This window comes from Dipodomys spectabilis, unplaced genomic scaffold (assembly GCF_019054845.1).
Source record: "Dipodomys spectabilis isolate Male_0828 unplaced genomic scaffold, ASM1905484v1 ptg000089l, whole genome shotgun sequence".
Taxonomy (NCBI): domain Eukaryota; kingdom Metazoa; phylum Chordata; class Mammalia; order Rodentia; family Heteromyidae; genus Dipodomys; species Dipodomys spectabilis.
In genome coordinates, this window is record NW_024870766.1 from 1839657 (window position 1) to 1856733 (window position 17077).

The 17077-nt window shown below is 44.3% G+C and overlaps 1 protein-coding gene across 1 annotated transcript; it reads right to left on the bottom strand.

The window, feature by feature from the left end:
* Positions 1-11500: 11500 nt before the first annotated feature.
* Positions 11501-16735, bottom strand: Peg10 (paternally expressed 10). The gene is given in 2 exon segments (XM_042684675.1): positions 11501-15769; positions 15772-16735. Coding segments are annotated over 2 exon segments (2136 nt in total). The 5' UTR covers positions 16721-16735; the 3' UTR covers positions 11501-14582.
* Between the last annotated feature and the right edge of the window lie 342 nt (positions 16736-17077).

Below are 17077 nucleotides of genomic sequence, written 5' to 3' on the forward strand. Positions count from 1 at the left end.
GAGCATATTAACACATTATGCTGAATGACAGAAGGCTCAGCTAAATTCTGGGGAAATACAATTGAAGAAATATAAAACAAACCCCAATTTAAGCAGGGGGCATGAAGTTTCTTTTACAAAGGTAACTAAAGACTTCAATAGTCTTATCTGTTTGAAACATGATTAAGAAAAGTACTACAGAAGCCGGGCGCTGGTGGCTCACGCCTGTAATCCTAGCTACTCAGGAGGCTGAGATCTGAGGATCGCGGTTCAAAGCCAGCCCGGGCAGGAGAGACCGTGAGACTCCTATCTCCAATAAACCACCAGAAAAACAGAAGTGGCGCTGTAGCTCAAGTGGTAGAGCACTCGCCTTGAGCTGAAGAGCTGAGAGACAGCGCCCAGGCCCAGAGTTCAAGCCCCACGGCTGACCAAAAAAAAAAAAAAGAAAAGAAAAGTACTACAGAAGAACATAGATACAGTTAACTAACATTGAGTCAAAGCAATGAGTTTTTGGCTTTTTTCCCCTTTATATTTGGCTCTCAAATTTTGTAAAATGAGTTAAATGTTTAATTAAAAATAAGAGGAACCCAGAAAGACTACAAAGTCTTTAAGATCTTCAAACAGTAGAGAAGGAAAAGATGCTGACATATAAAGTAAAATAAATTATGTCTTAGTTTAAGTTTTTCACTAGCTATGGCAAATAACAAACATGTTCCCATACCATTAATTTAAAAAAATATTGCTCCCATATTGGGAATATATGTGAAGGGTTATGGAGAACCTGGTAAGCAAAAATACCTAATTTTACAAGAAAAGTCCTATATTCCTCTGAGGAAAAACGAATACTGTTATTCTAGCTTTGGCAATAGTGAGTAAGCCCTTCTGTTAGAGTCACCAAGCAACTTACTCCCAAGTTTCCATGGTAGCCACTTATATTTTTTGGGGGGGAAGGGGTTATCTGTATAAAGGAATCATAAAGAATGGAGTTTCTTTCAGAAATAAGTTTCATAGCCCAAGGATGAAAGGTGAATAGTGGTCTATGTTTGAACCAATCTTAAAATGGATTTATGCTTGTAGTCTCTTTGCAATAATCATAATGAACTATTTCTCCTCTGAACTAATGGAAGATGTAGAAGTGAGAAGAAAGTCAATAAAAGGTTTAACTCCACAAAAGGGAGGGAACTGAGCATGTTAATGGACTGAAGTTAAAGAGCTGTGAAAGTAATTCGCTCACAATGCTTCTTTTGTCCCTACCCTAGAAAGGAATGCATAGGTTACACATATAGACTTTTCTATGGTAACAGCTACTTTCCCTAGGGCACAACAAGAAATAGGGAGAGAAAATATTTTTGCAGGCCTGACGTGGAGTTAAATACATGAAATTAGGGGTAGGTAACTAGGCTTCACAGCCCTGGGTCTTCTTTTTTTATTGTAAAAATACTGTGCATAGGGGTTACAGTTACATGAGCAAGGTAATAAGTACATTTCCTATCAAGCATTGCTGCCTCCATTGTTTTTCCCCTACCATCGCTTCTCTCCCACCTCCACAACTACCCTCCCCACACCTAAATTGTAAAGTTAGTTTTTCAACATAGTGTCTTGTACATCTCATTGTTACAATGGGTCAACCCTATTTAAGCATTTTGTTTTTTTTCCCTTTCCCTCCCCAAAGTATATTTATAAGATGCAGGGCACCGACATCAAATACAGTAAAAACAGGGGTTATAGTTATACTGTGGGGGAGTAACATTCAAAGAAACAAAAAAATCATATGGTACATTATAAATATGTTAGGAACAATAGCAAGAAAGAAAAAACCATTTGTGTCCCTATCTTGGGGTTCATTTCACTTAATATCATATACATATGTGTGTGTGTGTGTGACGTATCGGTGGGCCGGGGCTCCTCGGGGCATACCTGGTTGGAAGCGTGGCCAGTCATCTGGCCATAGCCTTCCCAGGCCTGGGAGGCCCAGGACATGAGAAGGCCGGACAGGGGAGAGAGAACTATAAAGTTCCTGTGTTCAGCAGTAGCATCCAATAAACAAAGTAGCAAAGCTGGTATAAGGGAAAGTAGTCCAGAAGCAGTTGACTAAATCACTACAGGAGACTTCACCTAATTTACTTTTATTTGTGAAGTGCTAGGGATCTGCAAGTTCAGTTTCAGAAGCATGTGAGCAAATGCTTGGCTACTGAGCCATAGTCCTAGTTTATTGGTAAGAAATAACACTTCAAGTCACCACAAATGACATGGCCTCAGATGGCAATGCAGAAATAAAAGAAATATGAAAAACAGAACAACATGATTCCACCAAACTTCAAATTCTCTAGATCAAAGGACACTAATGTTGAGGAATTGTTTGAAAACCCAGACAAGCTCTGAAAAGAATAAAGTGAGCATGAATAAATGCCTGAAAGAATTCTAGGAAAATACAAATGAACAGCTAAATGGACTAAAAAAGACAACAGAGGGGCTGGGAAGGTGGCTCAGTGGTAGAGCGCTTGCCTTGCATGCTCGAGGCCCTGGGTTCGATTCCTCAGCACCACATAAGCAAAAAGAAAAAAGCCAGAAGCGGCGCTGTGGCTCAAGTGGTAGAGCACTAGCTTTGAGCTGAAGAGCTGAGGGACAGCGCCCAGGCCCAGAGTTCAGGCCCACGACCGGACCCAAAAAAAAAAAAAAAAAAAAAAAGACAACAGAGTATGTTATATAGAAATTCAATAAAGCTATAGAAAATCTGAAAAAGTCAAATTAAAATTCAGAAAATGAAAGTCTAAAAAAAGTTTAATGAAAAATGAAAAAAAATCTCAGTTGAAAGTAGATTGGATCAAACTGAAAACAGAAAATCAGTACCCGAAGACAAGTCAAATGTATGAGAATATTCAAATGAAGATAAAGGAAAAAAGTAAAGAACAAACAGAAGACATGGGAAATATGGGAAAGACCAAACATATGATGGGAGGAAAAGACCAAACTTACGTCATGTTCATAGAAGAGAGAGAAGTGCAAGATAACACCATGGAAAACATAATAAAATAATTGCAGAAAATCCCCTAATGTTGAGAAAGAGATGATTATTTAGGTACAAGAGACTTTTAAGACTCCAAAAGAAAAAAAAAAGACAAAAAAGGAAATGGTCCAAGGCATAGCATAATTAAAACATTAAGTACACAGAAGCAAAGAAAGAATAAGGAAAGATGCAAAAGAGAAGCTTTTCTATTGTTGGGTTCCTCCTTATTTTGCACATTTGATATAACTTGCTCAAAAAGCAACTTAGAGCCCCAATCAATAAGGGACCTTTGACAAGATTAACTAGTGAATGCACATTTGTGAGTTTTAGAGTAGGTGGTTCTTTTTCTAAAAATCATTTTGATTATTGATTATTGGTAGCCATTAAATTCTATGAGAGATTTCTTTCATTGAATGATTTCTAAAAGTAGTACCATTGCTGTGTAAAATTTTAATGTTTGGAATTTTAATCTTCTGGATTTTAATGTTTTAGAATTTTATGTTTTAATGTTCTGGAGTAGCCTTGTGATTCAGTTGCAAACCATTCATTTAATTCAATCTTGAGACTCAGAAGCTCAATTTTGTTTAATCTTTTGGTTTATGAAGAGTAATCGTATTCTGGATAGGAAGCAATCTAGGTATAACAGAACATCCTTTTCAAGTGATTTGTTAATCACCTTGATACCATATAATTTAACACATAATTGAACTAAGCAATATCTCCTGTTCCATTACTTTTCTGAATACTGTGAAGGTCTGATGCTGGGCTAGATAGGTAAGCAACTATCCATGGTAGCCTGTTTCTTAGGGGAGATAGCTTTTAGTTGTATGTTTTGCCATTAATCTCAGAGTTTTACATTTAATTGTCATCTTCCTGATAAAACTCCATGTTCATGGGATTACCACATCATATGAGTCCAGCAAGTCTTTGAAATTGGCAAACTAAGAGTCCCTCTTTAGATTTTCTACATGAAATATCACTCAACAGCTCTGACTGATGTCACTATTTTAAAATATGGTATAGGTCTCATAACCCCATTTGTCCCTTTTCAATGAATATCACTGTCCCAATGATGGCATTTTAGTGTGAATTGGCACTAAAAATAAACCTCGGTGTTAATTTTCTGTATGCCTCATTTATTGCATTTGGTATGTCTTCCTTGATGTCTTCACTATTGTTTTATAACTTCGTATTGTTAACTCAATTGTTAACTCAATATTGAAAAATCAAGTTTATTACACCTCTGCAGTCATTAGTGATTGGTGGTTATTCTATATGTTAACTTTTGGCCAGCTGTAATGACTCGTTGATATTCTGGGATATTCAAGGTATGTTATTGATACTGTATTGTGTGCCTTACCTTCCCCAAACCTGTCCAGAGTCATCCTACACACAACTTATAATATCTCCCATGTCTCCCACTCTCTCCCTCATCTTCCCCTACTGCAATGTCCCTCTCTCCTTATTCTTATTAATAAATCTCAAGTAATCTAAGCAACATTAATATTAAAAAGTTTGTTCTATTTACTGAAACTATTAATTGGTGGTTTACTTTAAATGATAAAGTTTTGCACCTGGAATAAATGAGATCTCCTCTGGGTCATACTGGGTATACACTGACACTGGATTGTGATTGATGTGACCTTTATGTGCCACCCACATCCTGGCCTTTCATCTTCTCTGTTCATGTTCTCATCTTCCTCAGAGTCCCCTGCTTCTTACCCCTATTGTCACTTTCCCCACTGTTTCAATCTCAATTTTTTTAATAAATCTCAAATATTTCAAGCAGATTTGGTAACATCAATGTAATTTGTTTTTAGTATGTCACTAATGTCACTATTGACAAGTAGCTTTTTTGCCTTATATGTTCATGTTTTACAACTGAGATCAACTGAAGTTGATTACTTAGAGTTCTGGAAATGTAATTGATACATAGCTATGTGGTTGATGTGTGCTATATGCACCACCCCCATCCCAAACTCACCCCACTCACACTCTTCCCATCTTCCATCCCCCATTCCCTCCTGATTCCCATTTCCTCTCACTCTTCCCCCCAACTCACCCTTCCCCACCAACTCATCTTCCCCCTACTCTAGTGTATAAATATCCACAATTGCAAGTAGTATTGATATTAAAGATGCATTTCCTTGTCACTGGATGATGCCAGGCAGCTGGAATATATGAACTGATTTCCTGGGGTAAACTGAGTTTATAATTGACAGTGGATTATGTGATACGTTCTTTATGCATTACTCTTTATTTCAAACCTACTTCTACCTTCTATTCTTCCCTTCGACTCCCTAATTTCTCTTTCCCACTGCAACTTTTCAGTTTTTCAAGTAATATTGTTATTAAAGATAAAGCTGGTTATGCCACATTACAGTTACTCTTAGTTGATGGCTTTTATATATTAGTGTTTTGCATTTGGAGTATTTGAGCTGATTTCCTGGAGTGTCTTCAGCCTTGCACTGATTAATATCAGCCATGTAACTGTTGCCTTCTTTAAATATCATCCCCATCTTAAACTCACCCTATCCTTCCCACTAACTACTTCCATAATTTCCCTCAGTATTGTGACACCTCACTCTTACATCTTCCCTACTCCAATAAAAAGAGCCTTTTAAGAACTCTTCAGCAATATTTATATTAAAACTAAAGTTTATTTTACCGGAGTTACTAGTGATTGGTGGTTTTATTATTAATTGGTGGTTTATACATTAATATTATTAATATTTTTATTTTATTTTTTTACCAGTCCTGGGGCTTGAACTCAGAGGCCTGGGCACTGTCCCTGAGCTTCTTTTGCTCAAGGCTAACACTCTATCACTTGAACCATAGCACCACTTCTGGCTTTTTCTGTTTATGTGGTACTGAGGAATCGAACCCAGGGCTTCATGCACTCTACCACTAAGCCACATTCCCAGCCCATACATTATATATTCATATATATTAAATATTCATATTTTCCAAGCTGTAATGAATTGATTTATTGAAGTATTCTAGGTATATAATTGGCACTGGATTATATGACTGATGTGTTTGTTATATACTACCCCTTTCTATCTCAAGCCCCCATTCCTATTTCTCTCACTCTCCTTTTTCCTAAATGCTCACCTTCCTCCTCATTTTTCCCACTGAATTACCCTCCCTACTCCTGTTAATAAATCTCAAGTTGCAAAGTTGATATGAAAAATAAACTGCAGTATATCACTGGAGTTGTTCATTAATAGGTGTTTTTATTATTATATGTTAAGATGTTGCACATAGAACTGATTTCTAGGGATATTCTGGCTCTAGCATTATAAGGTTGTGTAACATGTATTCTTTATGTTCCATTCCCATCTACCTTCTCACCACCCCCACCATCCATGCACCTCTCATTTTTTCAACAACAACCTAGTATTGATAGTTTGTGTGTCACTAGAGTCACTATTGATTTATTATTTATTATTGTTAAATGTAACTGGAACGTATGAGTTGTCACTAGGGCATTCTGTGTACACAATAATCACATTTACTACCTCCCCTGACCCTCCCACTCCATTCCAATTAATATGTCTCAACTATTCCAAGTAATATTGATATTAAAGTTTATGTCACTGAAGTCATTATTAATAGGTCTATTATTATGTATGTTAATATTTTACAGATAGAATGAATTCATTGACTTTCTAAGGTATTCTGGGCTTATAATTGATACTGGGTTGTCCAGTTGATGTGTTCTTTATATATTACCCTTTTATTTCAAACTATCCCCCATTCCTATTCTTCTCACCCCCTTCTCACTCTTTATTTCCTTCTACCCTCCACTCACTTTGTATACTCTTCTTCATCCTTCTCCATCCCAAGTAGTAAATGTTAAGTGTTTCAAGTAATAGTAGAAGTACACTAAAGATTGTTGTTACTGGAGCCATTGTTAATTAATGGTTTTATGTTATGTTTGCAGTTGGAATATGTTAGTTGATCTTCTGGAGTGTTCTTAGTAGTCACTGATACTAGGTTTGATGATTGATGTGTTCTAAACATCACCTTCATCCTAAACGTACTCCACTTGCACCCTTCTCTTCACTCTACCAATTCCCTATCTTCTCCCCTACTCTGCCCATCTTTCCATTGTCCCATCCTCCCATTCCAACAAATAAATTTCAATTATTCCCAAAATATTGACATTAAAGATGTTTGTGATGTCACGAGTTGTTATTGATTTTATGTTAATATTTTGCAAAAAAAAAAAAAAGTTGATTCCCTGGGTACTCTGGGCATATAATTGATAGAGTTGAGTGATTGAGGCATTCTTTTTAATGACATCCTTATCTTCCCTTCTTCACCTCCCTGTCCTCTCTTGGTTATTCATCTCTACATTGCCCACCCTTTTATTAATAAATCTCAAGTATTACAAGTCCTGCTGAGCTTAAAAAACTATGTCCCTAGAGTCACTTTTAACTGGTAACTTTATGGTATCCTTTTGTAGATGGAAGATATTAGTTGATTTCCTGGAGTGTTCTCAAGATAATCATTGACACTGGGCTTATGATTAGTGTGTTCTTTAAACACAACCCTCATCCCAAACTCACCCTATTCCCATCTTCCTACCCTTTCTTCTCATCACTCTTCCTTCCCTACCATCCTATGCCTACCCTTTATTACTAGTTCTCACCCATTCTTCATTCTTCTCTCTCTCCCCTATCCCTTTCCAGCTTTCTACCCTTTTTTCATAGTCCCCCACCAACTTTTCTTCCCACTCTCCCCTCTTACCTCCATTCCCTACTACCCCTACCTAACTCCTTCCTAGTCACCAACCAAGTCTTCATCCACTACCCTCCTCATCCTCCTCCCTTCCCTATTACTCCTTTACCTTTTCTTCCTAGTCCCCATCCCAGTCCCCATCTCTGTTCTCATCCCCTTTCTGTTCTTCCTCTCCTCACCCCTCTTCCTATTCCCCAATCCCCTACACTCTACCTTCTCATTCCCCTCCTTTCTCTACTGCTTTCTCCTCACCCTTTCTTCCTAGAGCCCCTCAAGGACACTTCATTCCTCCCCTCTTCTCTTGCCCCACCTTTCTCTACTACCCCCTTGTCACCTTCTTCCAAGTCCCCTACTCATTCTTCATCCCCCACTCTCTTCTCATGCCTCTCCCTTCCCTACGGCCCCTCCTTTCTAGTCTCCTACCCTCTCCTCTCAGCCCCTTCCTTTCTCTTCACCCTTTCTTCCTAACCCCCCCCCCCCAGGACTCTTTATTCCCTCACCCTCTCTTCTCTTGCCCCACCCTTCACTACTGACCCCTCTTCATGTGTGGCCTCCATCCACTCTTCATGCCCCCTCTCTTCTCATGCCTCTCCCTTCCCTACGGCCCCTCCTTTCTAGTCTCTCACCCTCTCCTCTCTCCTCTCTTTCCTTTCACTGCCCCTCATCTTCCATGTCCCCCACCCACTCCCCATCACTCACCCCTTATTCCTCTTCCTTCTCTACTACCCCTCCCCACCCCTTCTTCCTAGTTCTCCATCCACACTTCACCCCTCCTCCTCTCTTCTCACTCCCTCCTTCCTACTACCCTTCCTCACCTATCCTTCCTAGTCCCCTACCCAGTCAACCCCCCCATCCTCATCCTTCTCTATTCTCCCTCCTTAGTCCCTGCTTAGTCCCCAATGCACTCATCCCCCACTCTCCACTCATCCTTTCCCTACTACCCCTTCCTCACTTTCTTCCTATTCCCTTCCTTCTTAGCTCCCCACCTCCTTCATCCTTACCCTCTATCATCCCCCTCTATTCCTACTACTTCTCCTTATACCATCTTCTAGTCTCCCACCCTCTCTTCATCCCCCACCATCTTATTCCCCTTCCTTCCCTAATACCCTCTTTCTTCCCCCTTTTCACTCCTTCCTAGTCCAGTATCCACTTATCCCTCACATTCTTCCTCTTCATCCCCCTCTCCTCACCTCTTCTTCCTGGTGACCCAGGGACTCTCCATCCCCTCACCCTCTCTTCTCACTTCCTCCTTTCCCTACTACCCTTGCTCACCTATTTTTCCTAGTCCCCTACCCAGTCAACCCTGCCCTCTATTCTCCTCCTTCTGTACTCCTCCTACTCACCCCTGCTTAGTCACCAATCCACTCATCCCTTCCCATCCCTACCCCTCCTCATGTCTTCATAGCCCCCATCCACGCTTTTTCATCCTCCACTCTTTTCATCCCTCTCTACCACCCCCACCTCATTCTTTTAGTTCCCCCATTACTCTTCATCCCTCATCCTCCTCTCAGCTCCTTCCCTTCCTTACTACCCCGCTTATCCTTTCTTCCTAGTCTCCACCCACTCCTCCTAGTTTACCCCCATTCCTCCCTACCTCTCCCTTCCTCTTCTTTCTAGTTCCCTACTTATTCGTCACCCCCATACTCTCATCTCTCCTTTCTCAATTATTCCCTCTTCACCTCTTCTTAGCCCCCCTCCTTCATCCCTACCCTCTGTTATGATCCCCCTCCCTTCCTATTACTTCTCCAAATACCATCTTCCTAGTCCCTCACCCACTCTTCACGTCTCCTCATCTCCCTGCCTTCCCTACTACCCTATATTCCTAATGCCCCAGCAAGGACTTCATCCCCACCCTCTCTTCTCTTGCTCTACCCTTCTCTACTATCCCCTCTTCACCTTCTTCTGTGTCCCCACCCATTCATCAAGCCCCACACCTCTCCCTTCCCTACTGCCCCTCCGTTCTAGTCTCCCACTCTCTACTCTCCTTTCCTTCCCTTTGCTATTACCCCTCACCTTCCAAGCTCCCCACCCCCCTCTCTATCCCTCACCCTTCTCTCTTCCCCCTCCCTTCTCTACCACCCCTCCTTTACTCCTCCTCCTTTCTTCCTAGTCACTTCTTCACTGATCCCTACATTCTCCCCTCTCATCCCTCTCTCCTCACTCAGGGACTCTTCATCCCCTCACCCCCTCTTCTCACCCCACCCTTCACTACTGACCCCTCTTCATCTTCTTCTGAGTCTTCCACCTACTCTTCATGCCCCACTCTCTGCTCTTGCCTCTCCCTGCCCTACTGCTCCTCCTTTCTAGTCTCCCAGCCTTGCCTCTCCTTCCCTTCACTACTACCCATCTTCCAAGTTCCCCATCCACTCTCCTCTTGTACTCCTCCTTTTCTACTACCCCTTCCCCACCTCTTCTTCCTAGTCCTCCATCCACTCTTTATCCACACCCTCTCTTCTCACACCCTCCCTTCCCTGCAACCCCTCCTCACCTATTCTCCCTAGTCCCCCACCCAGTCATCTCCACCCTCTATTCTCTTTCTTCTCCTCTCCTCCTCCTCCTCCTTCTTAGTCCCCAATTTGCTCATACCCCCACACTCTCTTCCCTCATCCCCCTCCCTTCCTTAGTCCTCCTCCTCATCAGAGGATTGGGGATTTGCAGGGGTGAGGAGGTCATCCCCCAAGTTCTCCCATTCTCCACTCATCCCTTCCCTACTACCCCCCCTCACTTTCTTTGTAGCCCCTACTTGCTCATCCCTCACCCTCCTTTCAATCCTCTCCTTTCCCTACTGCCCTATCCCCACCTCTTCTTCCTATTCCCCCCCACTCACCCCCCACCCTTTTCATCCATCTCCTCTCCTGCTACTCTCCTCTCACTTCCCCAACGACTCTTCATCCCTCGTCTTTCTCATCCCCCTCCCTTACTAACCCCTCCTCACCTCTTCTTCCTAGTCCTCCACCCACACCTTACTCCCAATCCTTCCTACTACCTCTCCCCTCCCCTTCTTTCTAGTCTTTTACTCACTCTTCAGCCCCTCACTCTCATCTCTCATCCCTTCTTCTTATTCCTCACCCCTTTCATCCCTACCCTCTGATCATCTCCCTCCTCTCATATTACCCCGAATCACACTATCTTCCTAGTCTTCCACCCACTCTTAACCCTCATCCCCCTCCCTTCCTTAATACCCTATTCATCCCTTCTTCCTAGTCTCCACCCACTCTTCACCCTCACTCCACCCTCCTACCTCTCCCCTCCTCTTTCTAGTCCCCTATTTACTTTTCACCTCCATTCTCCCTACTTTACTAACTCATCCCTTTTCCCTGGTCTCCCACCCCTTTCATCCTTAATCTCCTCTAATCCCATCCCCTGCCCTCCTCTCACCCCCCTCCCTTCCTACCCCTCCTCCTCACACCTTTTTACTAGTCCCCCATCCATTTTTCATCTCCCACCCTTCTATTCTCATCCTTCTCCCGAACATACTACCCCTCTCCACTACTTCCTAGCCCCCTACCCATTCATCACGCTTCTTCTTATCCCTCTCCTTTCCCTACTCTATTAGCCTCTGCTTTTCTCCTTCCTTACTACCCACTCTCTTTATTCCTTCCAAGTCCCCAAGCCCTTCCATGCTCCACCCTCTGCCCTTGATCCTGAGGACGCTGAAATGATAGGGACACAGTATGCACTTAACCACTAAATCTTTATTGAAATTTTTTGTAATACATCAATGCAGTATTAGTAGATACAGAGAAATATAGTAAAGAGTAATACAATTTTCAGGAGGGGTAGGGTAGGGTAGGGTAGGGTAGGGAGGTAGGGATAGGGAGGGGGTGAGGTAGGGTTAGAGATGGGTTCTGACAGGGCTTTTATTTATCACTTTTTTTTAATGACCACACATTTTTTCACAATCTGATCCTAGGAGTTAATACCTAGGGCCTTTATTAAATTCTCAATCCAATCACCTTTGAACTTTCACTAGAGTTTTAGATCTCCCTGTAGTTCCCTCTGAGTTTGAGGTGTGTAAAGGGAAGGGAAGGGAAAGGGTAGAGGATACAGTAAGTAAACGCGTCCACTTATAGAGATATCTAATACATAATATTGTCCTAACTTCCTAAGTAATCCCACCCACTTAAGATTGATTAATAGTCCCTCCCAGCCTAAATGCTTATGATTACATATATCCCCGATTACTTAAAACTTAAGAGAGAAAGAAAGAAAAACAATGCAATGTTCCACAGACCAATTCAATACTGTTCTGCAATCTCAAGCAACAAAGAACTTTCAGTCCCATTAGGTGTGTGTTCTCACTCTAGATGAAAACACGGAATGGTTCCCTCGAGTCTCTTCTTCCACAGGTGGTCCTTCTTTACCGCTCTGGCCTTTCCAGTAGGGTCTTCTCTGTTGCCAATCCTCGAACTGTACTGAGGTAAGATGTCTGTGGTGGATGACAGTCAGGTCAACTCAGGAGTCCAAGAGATACCTGCAAAACTTAAAACAAACTTCCAGACTGCACTAGAAAGAGGAGCCCCTCTTATTTTTGTGCACTTCCAAGTTCACTGTACTGCTTTACAAGATTTTATCAAATTAGTAAAACAGATACCTCTGTGCTCAAACTAAACTGACCCTTCATAAATGTATGTCAACTTTCTTCACTTCAATATCCTAGCATGATGACCTCCACTAATTTCTTTTCAGGCTTGACTAGCAATGGGAGCTCTTAGACAATTTTCCTTATTGATTTAATTATTTTTTTCCAATGGTCAATTAATTAATTTTGTCATTTTGTGTTTTGCTCCACTTCTAACTTCTTCCTTTATTATGAAGGCATTTTTGTTAGAAATGCCAAAAAAGATTTAACAGAAACAAATCAGATGAGAGAAAGGAAACTTAATCAAATTTCAGTACTATAGAGTAAGTTTACTTATCTTAACAGCTAACTTATCTTACCTAAGAGCTAACAACTAAAGATAGAATACAGAGTAATAGAACATGGTACACACTGCCGAAAAGTTAAATGACAAGCTTTAATAAACAGTCCAAAGAGTGTCAGGGATGTTGTCCTGACTTCCAACGATGGCCAAATTCTCCAGACTTTTGCTTGTAGTGGTGGCAAATGTCCGTGTGTACATGTCAGGGCTGCAGATAATGTCCCATTTCTGAGCATTCTGCAGCTTGAAGATCAATTAAAATTTGAGTTCAAATGTATGAAGAATGGAATTGAGGTTGAGGTAAACTGGAGTGACACTTCACAATAGTCCAGAAGCACAAATGCACCATTTAAAAAGTAACTAACACACACGAGTGATTGACAAGCTTTCTGATTCCATTGAGGAAAACAAGATAAAGTTGTTCTCAACTGAACAGCCAATTAGGTTTGTTCTCTTCGTGTGAGTTTTAAAGGCCCAATTGATAGAACTGAGAGTAATATTAAAGTTGAAGTCTGTACTTCAGAGACTTTCATTCACAGTATAGTAAGTTCACAGAAATATGCTATGTTACTTAATTTTACTAGAAGAATTAGATAGTTCTTTATTCATCAGTGGAAACTTGAAAGCATAGTCATCACTTAAAAATACCTAAAAGATACTACTATAGCTAAAACTTAAGTAAACATGCAAGGGTAAAGGGGTTGGGGGGCTGATAATGAAGGTATTAAAGGTGATGTTGATGGAAAAGGAAACTTCACCATTAAGACTCCATGACATGTATTCTGAAATATAAACCATGTTGCTTCCTACTGCTCAAACTGTATGTTGGCAACTGGAGACCATGTGGGCTGAAACACATGCTCCTTCAAGCCTGCTCTTCCAATCTCCATGCATGGCAGCAAAATGGAGTCTCAGCAACCAGGCAGGAAGGTGGCAAATCCTGCAGCAGGGTTAAGTGGCAGTAGTAAAACAGAAAGAGAGAGGTTAGACAAATGGTTCAAGGTAGTAGCAAGGGACCAGGCTAAAAGAAGTCAGGCAGCCCCAGGTTAGCACAAAGGTGAGGCCTGTCATCCATTGGCAGCTTCAGGTCGGACTCTGATCTTTTACAAGTCCATAGCCTCAAGACAGTGCCCAGTACTACTCTAATTCCTCCTCTTCCAAGAGTGTGGTCTGGGTGCTAAATCATTTCCCCTCTCAAGCATCCTCCTGGTACAGACCAATGAGGGGATGATGGGATGCCCAGGTGCATATGGAGGCAGACACATGGCCGCTCATGAAAACACCCTCTGAAGTACCAGCAGGAGTTGGTACCAATGACCTCTGAGCCTCTCAAGTGTTGGGTACACAATTCAGGTGTCCTTTTGCTACTCTTTAGCCCTCACAGATGATGAGAGGTGTTGCCATTACTGGCATGGTGATGGTAAGATGTTGTCAAAGCCAGAGTTCTTGGGTACATGTGATTTGCACCGGGATGTGAAGGCACACTCTTAACACACAAGAGTCAGTCTGAGAGAGCACTTCCTTTGTCAGGCTTGAGGTGTTACAATTAGCAGGGGGTTTTGCCTGCTCCTGGGAGAACCGGTCGAGTTGCTGCTCCTTGTATATTAACGGAACCATGAAAGTGGAGTTTGACGATGGTGAAGTTTCCAAGGGGTGCAGCAAGAGGATCACGGAAGCCGTCCCACACTGCACCAATAACTGTGGCTTCCTCATAAGGCGTCGGTCCTCCCCTGATGTAAAGAGAGTGCCGAAACTCCAAGAAAGGTCATGTCCTCCCCATTTTACTTCCCCCTCCATAAAGAAATCAACATTTCCTGCCTTAGCATCAGCTCCTTCCACAGGCTGAGGTGACAGTCCAGCGGTGTGATTGAGAAGCTGCACAGGAATAAACTTCTGAGGGCGGAGTTCCTGGAGGACATGACAGGTGTTTACATGGTGTAGGACGATGAAGGTGGTGGCGGGGGTGGCGGTGGCGGCGGCGGCGGCGGCTGCGGCGGCGGATACTGGGGTACCGGAGGCTGGCGGTACCAGTGTGGATTCCAGGTGACCATCACAGGTACGTAGAGAGATCTTCCATGCCCATCTCGCCCCACGGGGTACCACGCGAATCCTACGGGGTAGGTCGGGTACGCGTAGGTGGGGTACGAGTGGTACCCATGTACTTGAGGAACGTATTCAGTGTAAGTGGCCAGGTGCGCTTGGTCTTCTAGGTTTGGAATAGACAGGCGAGGGTACTGATGTTGGATGGTGACGTGGTTCGGAGCCCGGCAATTGTAAGTGACTTGCAGCTTCCAGCCCCTCTTCACCTGGAGAACTTGTGCTCCGTTGGGTGCGATGGTGGGGGTGATGAGCCCATCCTTCACATTTCTCGCCACGAAATCTCGGAGAGCAGCCATTTCCGGTTCAGACAGGGAGTACACATGTCCACTGGGGATGCTGTGTGCTCCAGGGATCATTTCTATGTGAGGATCGACCAGCCGGTGATCCGGGTAGTGGTGGTGATCCACTGGGGTGTACACATTCTGGACATAGTAATACCTCACTGGGTGGTAAACTCTGTACCCGCCTTCTACTGGGAAGTAAAGGGTCGGGTGCGGCCCCGGTGGTGGTGGGAGCGGTGGAGGTATGGCCGAGTACATCCGGCAGTGGTAGCGGCAGTAATCGGAGTCGAAGACGATTGATCGGGTGCTCCAGGTGATGTTGGGGTCATGGATGGTCAGCCAGCGAACCCCCAGGACGACCGGAAAGAACGGAGACTGAGTCACATCGAATGACAGCACCTCTCGGTGATCACCCAGGTCGACGAACAGGTGGTGAGTTTCGTGGACAATGGGGCCGGATGCCACGGGGCGCCCGTCGATTGCTTCCACGAGAATTGGCCAGTCCTTGACTCTTACAGGAATTGCATTCTGTATGACGTATTCTTGATCAATGAAGTTGCCAGAGGCACCAGAATCGATCATGGCTCGGACGAACAGGGTGTGTCTGCCCGGGAGATGGATCTGGAGCATCACTTGCAGGTGTGGCGCAGAGACAGCATCATCTTGTGGGGACCTTATTAATTCTGGCCCGGTCGCTGAAGGTCCCTCTACAGCGGGGCCGGGGAGTTTCCCGCCGGCGAATTCTTGGAGGCCTTGGCAGGACAGTTGTCGGCGTAGTGCCCTCCGTTGCCGCAGTAGAGGCAGAGGTTCAGCTTTCGGCGTCTCTCCTTCTCTTCCTGGGTCAGGCGCATGCGGGCACCTCCCACCGGCTCGGTCGGATCCACCTGGTGACCTGCGTTGGGCAACACCAGCGCCCGGGGTGGGGAGCGCGGCTTGCGAGCAGCAGCAGCCCGGGCCAGCCTTCTCTCGATGTGGATGCACTGGCCGATCAGCGCAGACAGGGTCTTGGGGGCTTCGATGTGGGACAGCTCCTCCTGAATCTGGTCACTGAGGCCTTCGTGGTACTGGTCAATCAGGGCAGGCTCGTTCCAATCCAGGTCCTGGGCGATCATCTGGAAGGCGTTGGAATAATCGACGACGGACCCCAGGCCCTGGCGCAGGCGTCTGATCTTGCGTTTGGCAGCCTCCCGCCTCTGAGGGTCTTCGAAGACGTGCTTCATTTCCATCATGAAGGCCGGGTAGTTGTGCATCAGGTAATTGGATCGCTCCAGCTTGGCAGAGGCCCAGCGGGCAGCACGGCCGGTCATCATGCTTGTCACGAAGCAGACACGGACGCGGTCAAGTGAGAAGTCGCGGGTGCTCTTCTCCATGAAGACCTGGCACTGGGACATGAAGGGAGCCAGCATGTCAGGGTTGCCATCGAACTTCTCTGGCAGGTCTTCGGGGCACTCTTCCTCGATGGGGGTGGTGGGCACGGCAGCCGCCGCGGCACCCTGCAGCTCAATGTCGTCTTCGTCATCCTCGGGGACAGGCTCCACCTCCACCTGCTCACGGAGGGTGCTGTTCTCCTCGGTCAGCTTCTGCACCTGGCTCTGCAGATTGTTGTTCTCCTCGGACTGCCTGATGACCTTCTCTCTCAGGTTGTTGATCTCTTCAGACAGCTCGTCCCGCCTGCGCTCGGTCATGTTGGGGACGCAGGGGCTCTTGTTGCCTTTGTTGTTGTTGTTGTTGTTGGGGGGAGGGGGCGGGGGGAGGGGGAGGGCAGTCGGCTGACCCTCCAGCAGCTCCAGCAGCTCCTCCGGGACCCATGGCAACTATGGGGATGGGAGGGGACCTCCCGGGTGTGGCTTCACACCTGTGGGGATGGAGGCCTGGATCCTGGCCTCTTGCTCCCCTTCTTCGCGGCTGCTTTGTTTTCAAAACCCGCTTGTTTCTGTAAATGAAGATAAAATTATATATTCAACATACACATTCATAGCAGCACCACATACACAAAGATTTAACAATTTAAAACTACCCTCTTACTCGAGAGGCTCATATTA